We start from the raw sequence: 20,852 nt of genomic DNA, 5'->3' as shown, positions 1-20,852 counted from the left end.
TAACTAAAGGGGGGGTCTGGGGTCGTTCTGATGTGAGGTTAGAATTTTGGTCATCGTATTATCAGATCTGGGACATTTTCAACACTTGATGACTTTTCTTTATATACTTTCAAGGTGTGACTGTGGAAGCAACGTGATAAAAAGTGGTACATTGGGGAATAAACATGGAAATCATCATTTAGCTGACAGATTTCCTCCTAGAAAGGTAAATCACTAGTATGGTGGTGGATGTTGGAGAGTTTATGCAGGACATCATTTGAAACAGTTGGTTAATGACGGCATTTTAAGCAGAGATGTCGCTGGTCAACAAATGTGGCTATTGATGAGCAGTGGCGCTGTCCATGGTGCTGAACTGTGGATGGTGTAGTGGCGTGCCCGAGCAAAGGCTGCTCGCTTTTATGTCATTTAAACCTTAACAGCAGACTATGCAACACCCCTGTTTTCATCTGATAACACAAAACTGATATAGTTTTTTTTTTTTTACCTACGCACCAGAAACATGTGTTTTGTGGTAAACGAGGTTTTATATAGTTTTCCACTGAAATCGATCGTCCCATTGCTTTGGCCCTCTGCACACATATAGGCGATATTTATGTACAGAATATCCACGTCTTTCTACACTAGCACCAAAATAACAGTTGGTGTCGCTGGAGACCATATTACTTGTGTGGCTTCCTTTTCCCAGACTCCTCCTCTGCGTGCGAAGCATCAGCAGTCCACCACTGCTTTGTCAGAAAATACACAAGTGGTCACAAGACGGAGAGGGCTTCGTCTGTTGTTCACTTAAAGTGTGGACATGTTCGAAAATGATTATTTTTTTCATTCTGTGTCAGCGATGGGACGTGGAGGACTAACAGTCACGATTTGGATACAGATAATAGCTTTGCTTTGTTTGTGTGATGGGTCTACAGCGCAGCTCTCGTTCTCCGTTTCCGAAGAGGTTGACAAAGGAACGGTGGTGGGAAATCTCGCTAAGGAATTACAAATTAACGTTCATGAACTGGAAAAACGGGATTTACGAGTTGTCGCCGGGAATTCTAAGAAATATTTTGACGTTGATTTAAAAACCGGGGCGCTATATGTTTGCCATAGGATTGATCGAGAAGAGCTCTGCCCAAATACGGCAAAATGTTCCCTGAATATAGAAGCGATTCTGAGCCATCCAATGCATCTGCATCGCATAGAAATCCAGATTATTGATATTAACGATAATGCACCGTCTTTTCGTGAAAGAGAGAAGACTTTCAATATTTCGGAATCTTCTTTTACTGGGGAGAGGTATCTACTCCCGATGGCAAACGACGCAGACACGGGAAGTAATTCGGTGAAGAGCTACAAGCTGAGTCCAAATGAGTATTTCTCACTGGACGTGCAGAGCGGCGGACAGCACAGTGAGTCTGCTGAGTTAGTGCTCCAGAAATCTTTAGACAGGGAGAAACAGTCTGTAATCCACCTGATTTTAACTGCTCTGGACGGGGGAAAACCTGCTCGAACAGGGACATTAAAAATAGTGGTATATGTTATGGATATAAACGACAATGTTCCGGTATTTAGTCAACCTCTGTATAAGGCCAGGGTCACTGAAAACGCTCCATTTCAGACATCCATACTGACTGTAAGTGCTACAGATTTAGATGAGGGAATAAATGGTGAGATTATATATTCATTCATTGAAAGGGGAAATTTCAATCCAGAGACTTTGTTCTCAATAAATCAAGACACAGGGGAAATAACTGTGACAGGAAAAGTAGACTATGAGGAGAATACAGCATATGACATCCGTGTACAGGCAAGAGATAAAGGTACACCTTCTCGAAGTGTGCATGGTAAAGTGTTGGTGGAAGTAACAGATGTGAATGACAACAGACCTGAAATCATAATCTCATCTATTATGAGCCCAGTTAAAGAGGATGCTGAAATTGGTACAGTGGTCGCTTTGGTGACTGTGAATGACAAAGATGGGGGTAATAATGGCCTCACAGGTGCTAAACTTCTTGGGTTGGTGCCTTTTAAACTTAAGGTAAACTACAAAAATTATTATTCATTAACAGTTGATGGACCTCTTGACAGAGAGAGTGTTTCTCAATATAATGTCACCATCATAGCCACTGATGAAGGCACTCCACCTCTCTCCAGCACCAGTGTTATTCCTGTTCATATTTCTGATGTGAATGACAATACCCCTCTATTCTCAGACCCTGTGATTAATGTTTATGTGAAAGAAAATAGCGCAGTGGGGGCTACTGTCTTTACTATAACTGCAGCTGACCCTGATATAGAAGAAAATGCAAAAGTAACATATTCTTTGTTAGACAGTATTACCAATAATATTCCAGTAACTTCTGCTGTAAACATTAACACAGAGACAGGAGATATAGTCAGCCTGCAGGCCTTTAACTATGAGGAGTTAAAAACGTTTCAGTTTAAAGTTCAGGCCACAGACTCTGGTGTTCCTCCGCTCAGCAGCAACGTGACTGTCAATGTTTTTATCCTGGATGAGAATGACAACAGTCCCGCGATCCTAGCGCCCTATTCTGAGCACGGCTCCGTTAACAGTGAGAGCATCCCCTACTCTGCTGAAGCGGGATACTTTGTGGCAAAGATCAGGGCTGTAGACGCAGACTCTGGATACAACGCGCTGCTTTCTTATCATCTCTCTGAGCCCAAAGGAAACAACCTCTTCAGGATCGGAACCAGCACCGGGGAAATCAGGACTAAGAGGAGAATGAGTGACAATGACCTGAAAACTCACCCCTTGGTGGTCTCGGTTTCTGATAACGGAGAACCCTCCCTGTCAGCTACTGTGTCTATTGAGGTGGTGGTGGTTGAAAACACAGCTGACATCCAGACTCAGTTCAGACATGTGCCCATAAAGGAGGACAGCTTCTCTGATTTAAACCTGTATCTGCTGATCGCCATTGTGTCGGTGTCAGTGATCTTTCTGCTGAGTCTCATCAGTTTAATAGCTGTCAGATGTCACAGGACAGACGGCAGTTTCAGCAGGTACGGCGCCCCAATGATCACCACCCACCCTGACGGGAGCTGGTCTTACTCTAAAGCTACTCAGCAGTATGACGTCTGTTTCAGCTCAGACACGCTCAAGAGTGACGTAGTGGTTTTCCCCGCACCGTTTCCACCTGTAGATGCGGAGCTGATCAGTATTAATGAAGGAGACACTTTTACCAGGACTCAGACATTACCCAATAAAGAAAAGGTAAGGTTTGATAGAACATAAAACACAGGGAAGCAGATTATTTAATTGTTTTATTTTTCACATTATTTTATTGTATTTATCATCTATGGAAATGAGTCTGAAAATGTACTGTGATGCCCTTAACACTGACGTAGTTGTGTGTGATCCAATATACACCTCATAATGCCAGTTTAAGATTACTCATTTGTGCCAATACTGTAAGACTGTAACACCTTTTTAAGGCTACTTAGTCTTGCTAGAAACGCCAGGTGATCATTCTGTTGCTTTTAAATTGATGGCAGATCAATATAGATTTTGGGTTACTTAATTTAAACAAAACACTCCAGATTTAATGACTTTATCGCCCTTTCGTCTTTTTTTTTTTTTTAGCTCTGATTTCAATATTTCCACAAGATGTCGCTATCACATCACAGAGGTGCAATACTTTTCTTCTGTGCGATGCTCCTCCCTTTTCGTTTAAAAGAAGGTTTGTAATTCTTTGTTTGTAGTAGCGGTACAGAACACCCTCAGTGAATGGAAGGGCTCTGATGTGGACGTATCGTTACAAAGCAATGTTACCACTGGAGTGATTTTTCCAGATTAACTTGTCGAGTAGGCTTTGGACAGGATGCAACAAAGGAATATTTTCCGGCATTGGATTTATTTTTTGTTCCATGTATCTCAAATATGGAGTCTCGCAGCTGCACAGATTGTGTATTCTGTTACAGAGGAATCGAGCCCCGGTACCACTGTGGGGAATTTGGCGAAGGATTTACATCTAGATGTGCAGGGACTGGAAAATCGAGGTTTTCAGATTTCAGGACCTAATACGAGGCATTTCGAAGTAAATGATAAGACTGGAATACTTCTGGTGAAAGACAGAATAGACCGAGAGGAGCTCTGCTCTCGTAACGTTAAATGTTCTCTGGAAGTGGAAGCCATTGTCAACTCTCCGCTAAATCTCTACCGCTTTGAGGTTAAAATTTTGGATATAAACGATAATGCACCCTCTTTTCGGATTCCGGGAATTGTTTTGAATGTGTCCGAGTCAGCTTTTCCTGGTGAGAGATTTACATTAGCAAAGGCATTCGATGCAGATGTCGGTAGTTACTCGGTTAAGGGCTACAAGCTGAGCCAAAATGAACATTTCACCCTGGATGTGCAGAACGGTGGACAGCCGACTATGTCTGCTGAAATGGTGCTGCAGAAAGCCTTAGACCGCGAGAAACAGCCAGTTATCAAACTAACTCTGACAGCAGTAGATGGAGGAAAACCTCCTAAATCAGGCACGTTACATATCACCGTTAATGTGCAAGATGTAAATGATAATGTTCCAGTTTTTGAAAAGACATTATATAAAGCCACGGTGCCAGAAAACACACCGCAAGGCGCATCAGTAATTTCTGTACATGCTCGTGATTTAGACGAGGGTCTTAACGGAGAAATCATGTATTCTTTTATCAACCACGACAATGACAACAATGTAAATAAATTTGCAATTAATCCCGTAACTGGGGAAATTACAGTAAACGATGAGCTAGATCACGAGAAAAACAGTGCAGTTGAAATCCGGGTACAAGCAAAAGACAAAGGACCAAGTCCTAGAGCATCTCATTGTAAAGTACTCATTGAAATCACTGATGTTAATGACAATGCGCCAGAAATATCAGTAACATCTTTCGTCAACATTGTCAAGGAGGACGCAGCCATAGACACTATGGTTGGACTTATAACAGTGAGAGATAACGACGCAGATAAAAACGGCGCTGTTCAGGTTAGAATAGCTGATTCTGTGCCATTTACAATCAAGAACACTTACAAGAATCATTATTCTTTGGTCGTAGACGGAACTCTAGACAGAGAACAAGCTTCTCAATATAACGTGACAATAACAGCGACTGACGAAGGGGTCCCGCCTCTTTCCAGTACAACTGTTATTACAGTCCACGTTTCTGATATCAATGACAACGCACCTCGTTTTCAAGAACCAGTGGCAAACGTTTTTGTCAAGGAAAATGGCCCCGTAGGCGGTGTCATCTATACCATGACTGCCGATGATCCCGATGTAGACCAGAATGCAAAAGTCACGTTTTCAGTGATGAATGATAATAATAAAAACAATGTAATAGGGTCAGTCGTAAATGTCAACTCAGAGACAGGAGATATAGTCAGCCTGCAGTCTTTTAACTATGAGGAGTTAAAAACGTTTCAGTTTAAAGTTCAGGCCACAGACTCTGGTGTTCCTCCGCTCAGCAGCAACGTGACTGTCAACGTTTTTATCCTGGATGAGAATGACAACAGTCCCGCGATCCTAGCGCCCTATTCTGAGCACGGCTCCGTTAACAGTGAGAGCATCCCCTACTCTGCTGAAGCGGGATACTTTGTGGCAAAGATCAGGGCTGTAGACGCAGACTCTGGATACAATGCGCTGCTTTCTTATCACCTCTCTGAGCCCAAAGGAAACAACCTCTTCAGGATCGGAACCAGCACCGGGGAAATCAGGACTAAGAGGAGAATGAGTGACAATGACCTGAAAACTCACCCCTTGGTGGTCTCGGTTTCTGATAACGGAGAACCCTCCCTGTCAGCTACTGTGTCTATTGAGGTGGTGGTGGTTGAAAACACAGCTGACATCCAGACTCAGTTCAGACATGTGCCCGTAAAGGAGGACAGCTTCTCTGATTTAAACCTGTATCTGCTGATCGCCATTGTGTCGGTGTCAGTGATCTTTCTGCTGAGTCTCATCAGTTTAATAGCTGTCAGATGCCACAGGACAGACGGCAGTTTCAGCAGGTACGGCGCCCCAATGATCACCACCCACCCTGACGGGAGCTGGTCTTACTCTAAAGCTACTCAGCAGTATGACGTCTGTTTCAGCTCAGACACGCTCAAGAGTGACGTAGTGGTTTTCCCCGCACCGTTTCCGCCTGTAGATGCGGAGCTGATCAGTATTAATGGAGGAGACACTTTTTCCAGAACGCAGACATTACCCAATAAGGAAAAGGTGAGTTGTTGATTCTCACACTAAAAGTTAGATGTCTTTAAGTTAAACTCAGACAATCCCTGATAAAGAAAATACACAATGTAATCCTTCTCAATGAATTGACAGACTACACGTTTTGTAACGACATTACTAGCTTCCCTGAGCTGTAACAGAAGTGTTCCCTATCATTTGCCTCTGTGGCCTATTGCTCTCTTTTGCTGCCTGCTTTGGGATATGCGCTGTCCGTGGTACTGAAATCGCATGGGCCTGAGCTGCATTGTCACAGTAAAGGCCGTTATACACCAGAGGCCTGTACCACGAAGCAAGTTCAACATACCCAGGATATATTTTTGTCATCTGGCTTAACTTAAGCTAATATTGACCGTCCCGGATAATGAACAGTGTGCGTGGATAATTTTTAGTTTAGTTTTTATTTCCGGCTTTCGTCACAAAGTCTGTTATTCCGAGCTGCAGCGATGGAGGAACAGTGTTTAAGCCTCAACACCGCCAGGAATCCTGTCGGGACTAAAGAACCATTGTTCAATTAATATGAAGCTTTAATAGGCCTAGTTACGTATTTATTTAGTGTGATACATTCTCCCTGCATTTGTTAGAAGCTCGGTTTTAAAACCAAAGTGGACAAGGTCTGGAAAAGCAAAACGCTTCGACTGAGAAATGTCTACTGCTCGTTATTATTTATCACTTAATTGCAAACTCTTTTGTTCTCATCGGGATCTTGTAGAAATGATGACTCGGTTTTTCCAGTAATCTGATTGGTCAGTAATTTGGCTGTTGACAGGTTTTGATCAGACCTGATTGGTCTGGAGCAGGTTAGGGATTCAGCATAAATTGCAATGGTGATATGCCCCGGTAAGAAAATGAACCACCGACTGAAAACCCCAGGGTTAAACCTTAGTAGTGCGGGCGTCGGGAATGAAGCAGAGGGCACAACACAAAACTGGGGTAGTAGTGTAGTAGTGTTTTCATGCAACGCAAGTAGAGCTCCGTGTCTACTGGTAGCAGTCTAGAAAAGTCAACCTTTTCCTCACCATTTAGGCCTATTGGTTAATGGGGTTTGTGAGCTGTAACGTAATCAACTATATCATAAAATTGCTGTCAGACAGCTGAGTATTTCGTGCTTGACTCTACTAATATGGGGTCTGTTTCAAGAGGCTAGGTTAGGAAGCTAACATTTGACCTCTGAGGAATTCACTATCGATGTGTGAATAAGGTAGGCCTACTCACCGCCACTCTTGGGGGTTTACGATGCAACCGGACTTGCTTGAGGTTCTCGAAGACGTAGACTTCTGCTGGAGAGGTGGATGGAAAAAGTTGTAGCTTGCAGCAGTTGTTGTTAGCCAACCTGGAGTCACAGTGGTCCCACTGGATTCAAATAGCGACGCAGCCTGCAAAAATGGTCAAAAACGTAACCTCTGGTGTAGCAAGCACAACCTATTTCCAAAAGGTTAATCCCAGGTTTGGCCCAAACAGTTTCTCTACAACAAAGCGAGTGCAGCAGCCTCTATGTAGCACCAACACTGAGCCGAAAGTGGCTCATCTTACTGGTCATTTAGCTAAGAGCAAAGGTTATTTTCAACAGGCTGCACCAATATTTCAAAGGCGGAAACTATGGCGCAGGTGTGTTTCTGAGAGGTTTATCCTGAATACCCCTGATGTTCATGGCACATTGGGCTGCTTAATGGTCATAAGTTGAAAACACAAACTCACTGACAGGTGACACACCTTGGTCGTAATCATGGATGTATTATAAGACTTATAATATATAATATAATCTTATAAATCATCCACGGTCGTAATAAATGCGCGGGGTTTCCTTTGTGTCAACGACTCTTTTAAAAAAAAATCCAAAATGGCACATCTTCTTCGCTCTCCACTTACTGGTTCACGGCGCTCAGTGCTGCCGCTGCAGGGCTTCGTTTGGATTTCAACTGGGTTACATTGTCTCACGTCAAAGTTGCCGCGGTCCCACTGAGTAAGTCTTGATTTTGTTATTTTACAGGTGTCTTACATCGATTTTCTTCCCTCTCTCTGTCAGTTGATGTTAACGTTTGGCTTATTACAAACCCTGCCCTGTCATGCCAACGAGACCATGGCTTGGCTGGGAAAGCAGGAGTAAACACGGCTACACCTACGTTTTTGATGACCTGCGGTGTTCTGTTTTCTTTCCGTGCTGTGAGAAAACCTGTAATAGCCTATACCACAGCCTGAAGTGACACATTTCGTGATGCCTTTTGTGGCATTGCACTTGCAATTGCAGAAAGCAGCTAAGCTATATTTTACGGGCGGGCCATTGTTTTGATTTGCTTTAGCCTAGCCTATATGATTAGCCTTTACATTTAGTCATTTTTCTGGTTGCTCTCTTAAGTTATCCTAATTTGCTCCATTTTTGCGAACTAAATCAGGTCTTGGGCTACTCAGAGCTCTTAATAACAAAAGTACAAACAGCTTCTTGTTGAGCTTCAGCAGCCTTCCAAAACTGATTTCTCTATACAATCATAGGGCAAAGTCTGTCATCAAAGAAACGATTTCTGATCCATATTGTCTGATCTAGTTTTTCTTTGTATTTTGTTCAGATGTTGGTGTTAAAGGCCCTGCACATTGTGATTTTGGCTCACTGGGTCTCAGGCTCAGGTTGAAATTAGATGGTGTTATGCTGAGAATTATGTGTAACTCAATGCCAATTTCATAGCACATGTTTTAATTTGTCCTGGTAGGAAAAGCCAGGTGTTAAAGAGCTAATAGCATTAATGATTGCTCTGTTTTGTTGTATCTCAGTAACCTGTGAGTGAGCCAGCATCCACAGTTCCAGGACATTGAAACTTGTGCAGCTAAAAGGAATTAATTGATTTTACCATTTTATGCAACATGCCCAGTTTCCCCCTTATGTGGTACAACAGGAAACTGGTGCAAGTGTCAACCAAGCATATGTGCAGTGTTTTGACAGGAGGTTATTGGCAAAAAAAGTGGGAAGACTTGTGTGGGTGATACTGTGGATTTGTAGGGCCTTTAATTCTCTCAGGGTTGGAACTGTAATGGCTTTTCATCCTTTAACAACCCCTTCTCCCTCTCTGATATGGAATAATCCATCTTTCTCTCCGTCCTTTCTGTTGAACTGCTCCAATTTTAGTCTTGCAGTCAACTGTGTTTCTCCTGAGGTAATTCCATCTGCTTCTTTGGAGTAGAGCTTTTAATACTCTACTCTTTGTACCTATATCCCTGCATTTTACCCAGAAGTATTGTTATTTTGTTGTTTAAGTAGTATTTTTTAATCCCATAACACCAGGCCCCCTTAATATATTTTAGTTTTTGCACTCCAAGACCCCAGTGTTTTGTGAAACATGGTTATACTTTTATAGGGCACTGTGTGATAGTGTATTTCTAATAATAGATTTACACCCTGACAATGAGTTACTCTTTTCCAAGCCATTTTATTCAGTACAAATAATACTCCTCAGATTGTTTATTTTCTTTGGCTTTTTACTCTCTGCTCAAAAAATAGCATACAGCTTGTTTACACATAAATATAGGTGTAATTTATTTGCGTACATACTCTCATCCTCCAAACTGTGTGTTGTGCAATTAGATCTGCTAGTTGTACTTGTAGTTTCTTATTTATTTTTCTTCTTCCTCCTACCTGCGCTCTGTCGCCATTTCTTTTGCTCTGTGATAACAAGACATACACGATATTATTCATCTCATGCCGGTTCCTTTTTCTTTTCCTCCTCCTCCATGCTTTCAGGTTTCTTTCCCCTGCCCCTCCCCCTCTCCTTCACCAGCGCTCCCTGAGAAGGGGAGCAGCTGAGAGAAATAACAGGGAATTAACGTCCATCTCTGCAGACATGTGTGCCATGCAGCCTTAGAGCGCTGTAAACACGATCTAATATATTTTCATTAACATCTGTGATGTGTGTACAGAGCAGAGGCAACCCTGATCCGCTCATGCCAAGAAGCACATCATGTATTCTGATTTAATTCGCCAGTGGATGAATATAGATTTTAATGTAGTTTAGCGTGGCATTTATTCATGTTGGCTACATGTATTCAGTAATGATATTATTGCTCCTAACTGGTGGAATGTGTTCAGATATTGTCGGTGACGCTCACTGTACACTGTGTTGCTGTGGCTCTATGATGCTTTGAGTCACTCAGACGACATGACCTCATTTCAGGGAGTGGTCCAGAACAAACAAGCATGGCCCAATCTGTCAAAAGCTGTTCGTTTGATTGGTTAAGTGTGAAGGAGACTGAGCAAGGGCTCTCTGCGCTCTCAAACAGACTTTGCATATTGCAAGCGATGCGTATGGGCTATGTGAAGCTTAGAAGTGGGTCAGCGTGTGATTTAAAGATGGCAGCGCGCTACATGCACCATCTGACTGAGCCTGTGTTTGGTAGCGGACTCGCTCCTTTTCCTGATACAGTCTCTGGTTTGTGCACAGCCTCTCCACGCTATGGTTCCTGAAACAATGCCCGAAGCTGTCTCTCTGCGTAAAAGTGGTTCAGTACGTGTTCTGTATGCTGCGGCTTTCTGTTGAATGTGAGTGAGGGGGAGGGGCAGGTAATTTTCCGCTACTCGCTGCTGCAGCAGCAGCAGCAGCAGCAGGGAGCTTCAGTACCGAGGTATCAGCTCCGCTCGGCTCAGCTCTCCCTCCAGCTCTGCTCTGCGGCTGGGCGGGGCTGATAACACCTAGTGTCAGTCACAGCTAAACCGGTTGGGGGGGGGGGGGGGGGGGGGGGGGGGGCAAAGGGCTAGGTTGGATGAGGAGGCGGCTTTTATCCACGTAACCATCATAACATAGTGTGTCTGTATCAGTGTGTTGTGCTACAGGACTTCTGTGTAGCCGCAAGACTCCACATGCTTGTGTATGACAGAAATTGTTGTGGGTGTATTGTAGTACAATGATAATATTCGTATAGGCTACACATCTAAGAACCTGTGAGAGGGCTGTGGCTTTATGGCAGTGCATAGGATGATGACTTGGGGTTTACAGTTTGTATCCAATAAAAGCTTCTAACTGTGCCTCCCCCTGTACTGCAAAATGCATTAAATTATTGATTCTACAGTACATTATCCTGGTGGAGGCACACAGCTAAGTGGTTCACAGTTCATAGATTGCAGTCCTACAGCAGAGGCTTTCACCTATGTCATTTTGGTGGAGTAGACAGATGGGTTCAACAGATGGACCAAAAACATGACATGGAAATGCCCTTGCCTCATCAGTTTTATTACAAGGCGACAGAATAGCAGCATGTTTAACAGAAAATGTATTTATTTCTCTTCTCTATTTATCTTTGTCTGTCACACACATACACGTCGTCTGTACTTCCTGTTTTTCCCCTTTACAAGGGTGTGTCCATTGTGCTTGTGAGGTTAGCTCTGCTGTCTGTGGTTACCATGGAGACTGTTCTGAGCCATAATGAAATGATGAACTAGTCTGTTTCCAGGGAGCTGCCAGTATGTACCCGCCCCCACCTAGACATCCATCCCAGCATGTGTTGTAGACGCAAGCAGGAAGGAAACAGGGTGGACACAATGGGAGGCAGGAGAGATGGAGAGAGAGCAAGGGAGAGACAAAGAGAAAGATGCAGACCAAAGATGTACAGCATCTTAGGCACAAATGCCAAGTCAGACGAAGCAAATGAGGAATAGTGAGAGAGTGTGTGAGATTAGAGAGGCAGTTCTAAAATGGGATAGGGTTTTAGAGGAAGTCACAAATACAGCAGTACAGATTAAAGCCTTGAGCATGAGATAGTGAGAAAAATGGAGCTTCTGAGGATGATTTGGACAAAAAAAAAAAACGCATTAAATACATGCCCTGGAGCTGAGTGAGAACATCACAGGCTCACAATTGGTCACAGATAAAAGGAAGAACTTATCACCACCCGTCCCCTTCTCACCAACTTCCACCAACCCATTCTCCACCCGTGCTCCCTCTTAGTGGCATCGGGATGCTGTTGCAGTCATTAGATTAGCTTTGTCATGCTCAAAACCACGGGTTGCATCCTCTTCCATCCAGCAAGGATACAAAGCCAGGGCATCCTAGGAGGGAAGTATCCAAAGCCTGCCTGCATTTTCTGATAGCTTTGTTCAGTGCCACAACAAGAATCTGTTTGATTTATGCATAGGCTGAACCAGGACAACCAAGGAACTGTTTAACCCTTGCAGGGCCCCAAAGGGAGGGATTTGTGCTGCTTTTAGTTCTCTCATGGCCTTTATGTTTGAAAGCAAGGTACACAAGGGATCAGCACAAACAAACATACTCAGAGAATTCCTCTCCACCCGCTTACTGTGTCCACCTGAGTAAAAGGATTGTGGTTTCCATGGGTCTTTTGTGCTGGAGATTTTAAAATTGGAAAGTTTTTGTGCATAGAAAAAATTCTCATAAGAAGAAAGTATGAGAATACAGCTTTGTCATAGTGCTATTAAATAATACACTGGATAACACCAGTCACCAGTCTGTTTTTGCTGATACAATTTACCAGTCTGTATTTTGTGTTTTGCATTTCAGAAGTTTTTTTTTTTTTTGCACATATTTTATGTTATTTGTAAGAGGGATACTGATAAAGTTTGATTGATAGTAAAACGAGAGCAGATTGTGGTACCTTATCTTTGATAAAAGGTACAAGGTATTATTTTTCTATGGTCATTATACTGTAGCCTTAGAGAGGAGAGCTGGAGTTCACCTGGCTTGTTCCCATCTTTTACATGTGTGATGAGTGTGAATGAGATATATATATATATATATATATATATATATGAACAAATTATGGTAAATCTATAGACTATTTATTAACAAATACACATAGGAAAGTGGTAATGTAGGTTCTACCATTAGCATGCTTTATATTAAACTTTCTCATCTGGCCTCTGGAGGGTGCCTTGCCTTATTATATATTGCTTCATCCACTGTGGTCACTGTTATGGAAATGAGAAAGAAAATGACTGCCATTGCAGCCTGATGTCTGTGCCCTCCTTCTCTTGTTCTGTCTCTCTCACACTCCCTCCCTCTCTCACTGTCTCAAACAAACACACACACACACAGACACACACACTCATAGCTGGGATTATCCTTTAGTGCTTTGGCTTAATGAGAAAGCCTGTGTGGGCAGTGGGGTGATGATCACATGTCCAACCCTTGTACTACCGATTTATTCCAACAGAGGGACCAATTTCTCTGTCTCTCCCACCTCTGCTCCCTCCTGCTCAGCCTGTGTCTCCCACTCATACAGTGGGATTACATTTTGCAGTGCCATTGGCTGGGGTTTTTTACCTTTCTTTTTTCTTCTTTCTTTCTTTTTCTTTTACTGGGGCATAACTCTTAATATTCAGCAGTTTTGAGATGTATCCTCAAGATGCAGTTTAGGGGCTGTTTTGTGTTATTTCAGTGCCTCTTTTTTTATTTTGGAAATCTGAAAGCACATTTCCTGACACCACAGACACTGCTGCCCAGCGTGCAAGCATTTCCTCTATTTCTCTTGCTCATCTTCTCTGTGAACAAACGTGAAGAAAAATGAAAATACTACCTCTGCATTTAACATTCTACCACTAATTCATAGTACAATATGACAGCATAAAGCGGCACTAAACTAAAACATTATGATCTAAGATTTTGACCAGAAAATTTCTGGTCAACAGTCCTCAATTATGGACATGAACAATGATCTTTCCCCTTTTTCTGTAAATGTTTCAAAGTAAGGCACATAATGAACATTACCTGTGAATCAGAAGGTGTGGTCAGAGCCTGTATGCTCCTATTGCCTGCAGTTAGTGCATCTGTTTATCAAAGCCCTGGCTGTTCTCTGCCATTTAAGAATGAGAGTTATCAACAGCAAAGGCTCTTCTGACATTCATTCAGACAAATTAAGTTTGTCCTTAGATAGCATTTTTTTTGTTGTTGTATGTTACACTGCCTTTGTGAGTGTGAGGGAGCACAGATGCCTACAGGCACAAATGCCCTTTAAGCTTGCATGACTGCCTGTTTGTATGTGTTGAGTGAGGGAGTGATGTAAGGAGTTCATGATAGCCCAGCCGTGACCCGTTTCACTGTAGGTCTCTCCTGTAATCTCACTCACTAAAAAAAAGAGGGTAGTCCACATAACAGACTCTTAGGGGAAGTAATATGAATGGGTTTTAGAGTGGCCGCTTACAGTATTAATGAGGATGAGTCTTAGTGAAGAGAATGTTATTAATATGGTGGCCATCTTGCATAATTGATGAAATGGGGGATGTTAATATTCTGGCAGAGAGAATGAACAAAGGAGGAGTGTCAATTTTTAAAAATCTGAATTATCTTTCTTTCCTGTATCTACTGTATCTAACACAGGACTTCCTCTGTAAAGCCAGCATTTTTTTCTCGCCCACTGATTTTTTATTTTATTTTTTTTGTTTTTGTCTATTAGTCTGTAAAAGGCATGAGCTCTTGTGTTTCCACTTAAGACCCCAGTATGCCCCTCAGCCTGTCCTCAGCTGGAACAGCGGATGTCTGACAGAGGCGCAGCTGGAGACACTCCAGAGATGAGTCTAGGCGAGAGACGATTGGGGGTAGTGAGAATATGGGACTGGATGGGGGTTGAGAATACTAAAAAGTCAAGGTCAGGTAACTGAAATGACGAGGAAGGGGAAATATTTTCTGCCAACCAGTTGTCTTTAAGACAAGATACAGGAAAAATAAACACCAATTAGGCAATTAGCTCTTTGAAATCAGTGTTCATTGATGCATAACAGACGTCTGTCTGCAGGTGGAATAATGGTGATAACTTTATCTGCAGCACCCTTGAGTGAAAAATGAAATAATTCACAGCTCAGCGGCGTGTAATTAACGCTGAAACAGATGGGCGTATTTGAAACAGGCATGAGAGAGCTGTTATCATGTCAAATAGGCTACATCAGAAGAGTAGAGGTCGAAAAAGGAGGAGAATGGGCGAGATAGGTGCAAAGGTCAGGTGTAAATCCAACTCTGTGTTTGTTAGTGAGAGATAAACGTCGCCTGTTTTCTTCGTTTGTGTGTGATTGCCAAACACGGAGGTTCAAACGTCCCACCGGGAAAATCCGCTAAATGTCACGGGGTAGCGTGGCAGACGGTACATGTGGACCCATCTGAGACAGCCCGGCTAAAAGAGATGCTATTATCACGGCTGCTCAGTGAGATAATTATGCAGAAATCCGTAACATACAGGCCTAGTTGCCCTTTAAAAAGTCTCTCATAATCACTGCACATGAAGGCAAAACGTAGTCATCTGAGGTCGTTTGAAAGCGGCGTACAAATAATTTTCTCACCGGCCGACAGCCTACAATGTGCGCACTTTGTTATTTTACTGATAGAGATGAACTGTAACACACATTGAGTCTTTTGTATGTAAAAAGGCGCCATGTTTTGCACGTAGTTAATAATCTGTCCTCCTTCAACGGACATTTGGCTGCTTCTCAAATTCCCCATTTCGCCGCCTCCTCCTCGTCGCCTTCGAGTGTGAAGAGTCGCTCTGTAGGCTATCTACCCATCCACTAGCAGCATCCGAGTGAGTCACTGTCTTCTCCTCGTCTCCCGGGATGCCAAGCGCTGTCATCGCCGTGGGCTGACCGGGCGTGGGTGAGAGCGGCGGAGATTGGGAGAGAGAGAGAGAGAGAGAGAGACAGAAGATTATGTGGGCGGCGGACGCTCATCTTGGCCCAGTGGCTGGGGCGAACCAAGAAAGCTCAAGGTCTCGTAAGGCCAATCCGTCACAGCGCAGCTTGTGTAAAGAGTGGTGATAGATCATATAAACACCGTCATAATGTGTATTATCTTTCCTGAGAATAATTTGCATTTATCTTCTTGGTGGTCCTTATCAGGATCCATCCTCATGAAACTGCGAGGAATGAATTAAATCTGTTTCAGACGTCGCTCTATGTGGAGATAAAATTGAACGGTGGTGACAGATCTCACAGTTCTCTTTGTCATGTTGTCTGAATTAGGGTTAAGGTCTCTACAATTAACCTGCATCCAATTTAGATCTGAATTTAATTGAGGTACACGGGTACCAAGGCCGGAGTAATTGGGGGGCAGCCTGAGCATGATGATTTGGGTGTTAAATTCGCCACCTGCTCCACTGCACATGCGCAGTTCAAACCGTCTGCAGATTACAGCATCTAAACGTCTTGGTTTGTGGATTCTCACGTCGTCACCTGAAACTGAAACAGCATCTGGATTAGCGATGTGATTTGGCTGCAGTTTCCCAAGGCGTCTTCTAACATGTGAAGTTATTAATTTAAGGATTATAAAGATGAGGACCGCACTATGTAGCCAATGTGTGTACAAAAATAATCTAAAGATATGAAATGGTGATGTGGTTACTTTAAAATATTAGTGTCTGCGTCCAGTTTATGTTTGCATAACTGCTGGTGCCTGTCAGGAGAGGCTAGCGTTTATTTTTTGCCAGATGTGGAAAGGGGGTCAGATCTGGAGCATCTTCTCTGTGACCCGGTTAGCATCCTCACCAGTGAAAACCTCGTGACTTCACAGGCTTAGTGTGTGTTTCATGAGGGAATGAACCTGTGGCGCAAAAGGCTCTGCAACACCCGCGTCCAACAGATGTTTAAGAGAAAAGCCTCGCCAACTTGTAACTGACGGACAAAGTGATACCACGAAAGAACAAAAACATTTATTTGTGCTGACAAAGGTCTCCCGGTTCTCAGCACATACGTCGTGACATGCACAATGTGAGAGAGCCAGATCCATGATGTGGCTGACAACAGGCAAAGAAACGCTTCAAATGCACCCCCAACACCATCGCCCAGTTCGCCTGTAACTTCCCCTTATTCCCTTGGCTTTTGTTGTGCCTGCCTGCAGGTGGAATAATGGTGATAACTTTATCCGCAGCACCCTTGAGTTAAAAATGAAATAATTCACAGCTGAATATAATAATGGCTATGACGAATATTAATAATTGCCAAATGTGTATCATGGTCGCTGAACAGTACATAGAGTTGCTGCACTAAATTGACATAGAGCTATTTTACAGTTGCTTTATTTGTTTATGTTTCCTTTCATTTTTAAAATCTATCAGAAATTTGCTTTTCCCTGTGGCTGGAGGGCTCCTGAGTAATTGTGGGTTTGCATCAGTGAGGACGTCTAATCGCCAGGCTGGTGTATAAATCAGTTTCCCAGCGCACAATGAAAAGGGCGGTGGCACTGACAAAAAGAGGGAAAACGACTGTGCCGAATTCATTTCCCCGTGATCAGTGTGCAGATGACATTTGCGGCTCCATGTTCGTATCCATACATGTTGATCGATGATAAAACCCCCAGGGTTTCCGTTTTTAGGGTTTTTATTTTTATTAGATCTTGCCCGATCATTTTATCAGAGGTGCTGAAATGCAGCCAGCATCGTTTGAGCGAGTGGCTTCCCCCTCCCCTTTCTGCTCACATACACCATCACCACATAGCAGAGAGAGGGAGAGAGAGACCAATAGGCAGCATCAGTGAAGGGAGTCAGCTTTGCCAGGAGCACAGAGAAATTCAAAAACACACAGACAAAGGAAAACATGGATGCGCAGGGGAAAATTCCCTTCAAACAGGCACCAGAGAGGATGCGGCGGTCGTCCAGCACATAGTCGGAGTTATGCACGGACTATTCCCTCGTTTTTAATGAGGCGGGTGGGGACGCACAGTAAGCTGAAAAGGCGGAAAGATTTCTCCAACCCGTCTGCAAATCCTGCCTGCCTGCGATGGCTGTGACGGCGCGATGCTGTTACAGTGTAAAGGAGAATGTGCCTTTTTCTTTATATTTGGTTATTGTCGTACTCAGTGGCCTTACAAATGCACAAATTCGATACTCCATTCCCGAGGAGCTGGAGAACGGGGCACAGGTCGGTGACATTGTCCGGGATTTAGGTCTAGACCTGAGAAAACTTTCCACTCGACGGATCAGAATCACATCGGACAGTGGACGGAGATATTTCACCATTAACCACAAAACCGGGAAGCTGGTGGTGAGCGACCGCATTGACCGAGAGACAGTCTGTGAATTCAGTGGCACCTGTTCACGTAACCTGGAGGTGGTGTTGGAGAATCCACTTGAGGTGCACAACGTGGAGGTGGAGATCTTGGATGTCAACGATAACGCACCACAGTTCCCTCGAGATGAGTATCAGCTGGAGGTGTCGGAGTCCGCTCTCACTGGGTCGCGGTTCCACATTGAGGGAGCTCAGGATGCAGATGACGGCTCGAACTCCGTCAAGCAGTACAGACTCAGCCCAAACGACCACCTCACTCTGGACTCCATTAAGCCCTTTTCCAGTAATAAGCACATTGAGCTCATTCTCAAAAAGCCCTTTGACCGCGAGCACATGCCCTCTCATCAGCTGATCCTGACGGCAATGGATGGAGGCACCCCACAGCGAACTGGCACGGCCAAAATCAATGTTCGGATCCTTGATGCCAATGACAATGTGCCAGCGTTTGACAGCTCCGTCTACAAAGTGAAACTGTCTGAAAACTCTCCAAAGGGCGCACTTGTGATCAAGCTAAACGCAACAGACCCTGACGAGGGCCCCAATGGAGAAGTTTTTTACTCCTTCAGCAGTTACACACCTGAGAGAGTCAGGCAGATGTTTTCCATGGACACAGACACAGGGGAAATTCGAGTGAAAAACAATATAGATTATGAGGAGACAAACTCATATGAAATGTACATACAGGCAATGGACAAAGGGCCAGCCCCTGTGGCAGTGCATTGTAAAGTAGTTGTAGAAGTTTTGGATGTCAATGACAACATTCCTGAGATTGTACTGTCTTCACTGTCCAGCCCTGTACGTGAAGATGCCCGGGCTGACACGGTTGTGGCATTGATCAGCGTTAATGACCGTGACTCTGGACCAAACAAACAAGTAACCTTGGAGATCATGCCCCATCTGCCTTTTAAGATCAAGTCCTTCCGGAACCACTATACCATCGTCACATCCGCCTTCTTGGACCGGGAAACCATCTCATCCTACAATGTTACTGTCAACGCTGTGGATGGAGGCACTCCACCCCTGTCATCTCAAATGACCTTCAAGGTGGACGTTGCAGATGTGAATGATAACCCTCCTCGTTTTGAACAGACATCATACACTGTTTATATTACAGAGAACAATGCTCCCGGTGCACCTCTATGTGTTGTTAAGGCCACAGACGCTGACGCTGGAGAAAATGCACGTATCACCTATACTGTCCTCAACGACAACAACCATGGTATCCCTGTTGCCAGCTATGTCAACATCAAACCTCATACAGGTGAGGCTTATGCCCTGAGAGCATTCGACTTTGAGAAGCTGAGAGAGTTTCACTTTCAGATTAAAGCCCAGGACAATGGAGTGCCTCACCTCAGCCGTGTGGCCACAGTATATGTTTACATTATGGATCAGAATGACCATGCACCCAAGATAGTCTACCCACCTGCCAATGGGAGCCGCACCACAGAGATGCTGATGAAAAATGCTGAAGCGGGTGTGTTGGTTAGCAAGGTGACAGCATGGGATGGTGATGCAGGGCAGAATGCTTGGCTGCTCTATGCCCTGGAGCAGACCAACACAGACCTTGACCTGTTCAAGGTACATGAGTACACAGGTGAGATCCGCACCACAAGGCGAGTCATTGAGGACAACTCCACTTCCTTTGTTCTGACAGTATTGGTGCGTGATAACGGCCTACCACCACTCTCCTCCACTGCCACTATCCACGTGTACGTGATGGAGCTGCCCCCAAAGTTGGCCCCAGACCCCAAGCGCATCATCAGGCCCAACAGCCCCTTAATGTTTTCCAATGTCACCCTCTACCTCATCATTGCCTTGAGTGCCACAACCTTTGTGTTCCTGGTTACCGTTTTTGTGCTGGCCATTGTGCGTTGCCATGCATACTGTACCCAGCCTGGCTCCTGCTCCCCATGTTGTGTATCCAAGAAGAGTGCTCCAGAGGGCGGCACCACAGCAGGTGCTGGTGCAGGTGGAGGAAGAGCTGCAGGTGGAGGAGGTGGCGGGCAGCCAAACAACAATGTGGCCCTGCGCCGTGACCTCAAAGTGGAACCGCATTATATTGAAGTGCGGGGAAATGGGTCTTTGACCAAAACTTACTGTTACAAGACTTGCCTGACCGCCACATCAGGAAGTGACACTTTTATGTTCTACAACACGGGACGGCCTCATAGTGGCACCTGGGGCTCAGGCTACGTCACCAGCCACAGTGGACAGAGCCAGATATTTGTACGGCGTCTCAGTATGCCAGACGCAACTGCCATTCAGGTGTGTGTCTGGTGTGATCTCTGTATTTGTTATTTCAGATTGCCTCACAACAGCATATGACACACAAAGCACAAGGCATAAGAGGAAAATTCTTAGTTACTGTATGACTCCGGCTTTGCTCTAGGGCGGTGTTCTTGCAGTAGGATTGCAGACGACATTTGAAGACTTTTCATCTGGTGTTTGATGTTTGAAAAGATATGTATTTTATATAGACAGATTGTTTTGCCTTGCATTTATATCAGTTGTGTCCAAGGCAAAAATAATGTTGTGCCACTCCTAGGATTGGGTTCGTTTTCGCAAACAAATTTATATGGTCTGTGTTTATCAGGATGAAAAAGACATACCAGCGTTTTGTTTATGTCAATGGTTCCATTATTACCTTCACTTGTCAGTACATTATG

General features: G+C 44.0%; 1 protein-coding gene across 20 annotated transcripts in view; it reads left to right on the top strand.

The window, feature by feature from the left end:
• The window catches only part of LOC139605668 (protocadherin alpha-C2-like), a 144,477-nt gene that overhangs the window by 104,395 nt on the left and 19,230 nt on the right, over positions 1 to 20,852 (top strand). The window contains exon 1 of one of the 20 annotated variants that reach the window (XM_071457351.1): positions 5 to 3,214. The exons of 17 other annotated variants lie outside the window; for them this stretch is intronic. In XM_071457351.1, the coding sequence (XP_071313452.1) occupies positions 797 to 3,214 (2,418 nt within the window). In that variant the 5' untranslated portion in view covers positions 5 to 796. Of the gene's footprint in view, positions 1 to 4; positions 3,215 to 3,253; positions 6,198 to 8,200; positions 20,452 to 20,852 lie in introns of those variants that run through there. 2 more of the 20 variants (XM_071457359.1, XM_071457350.1) reach the window with 2 other exon arrangements.

The sequence above is a fragment of the Trachinotus anak genome, unplaced genomic scaffold (genome assembly GCF_046630095.1).
Source record: "Trachinotus anak isolate AG129_WGS33_773 ecotype Australia unplaced genomic scaffold, CSIRO_AGI_Tana_v1 ptg000021l, whole genome shotgun sequence".
NCBI lineage: Eukaryota > Metazoa > Chordata > Actinopteri > Carangiformes > Carangidae > Trachinotus > Trachinotus anak.
The sequence above is the reverse complement of the archived record's forward strand: the minus strand, read 5'-3'. Positions and strand labels throughout refer to the sequence as shown.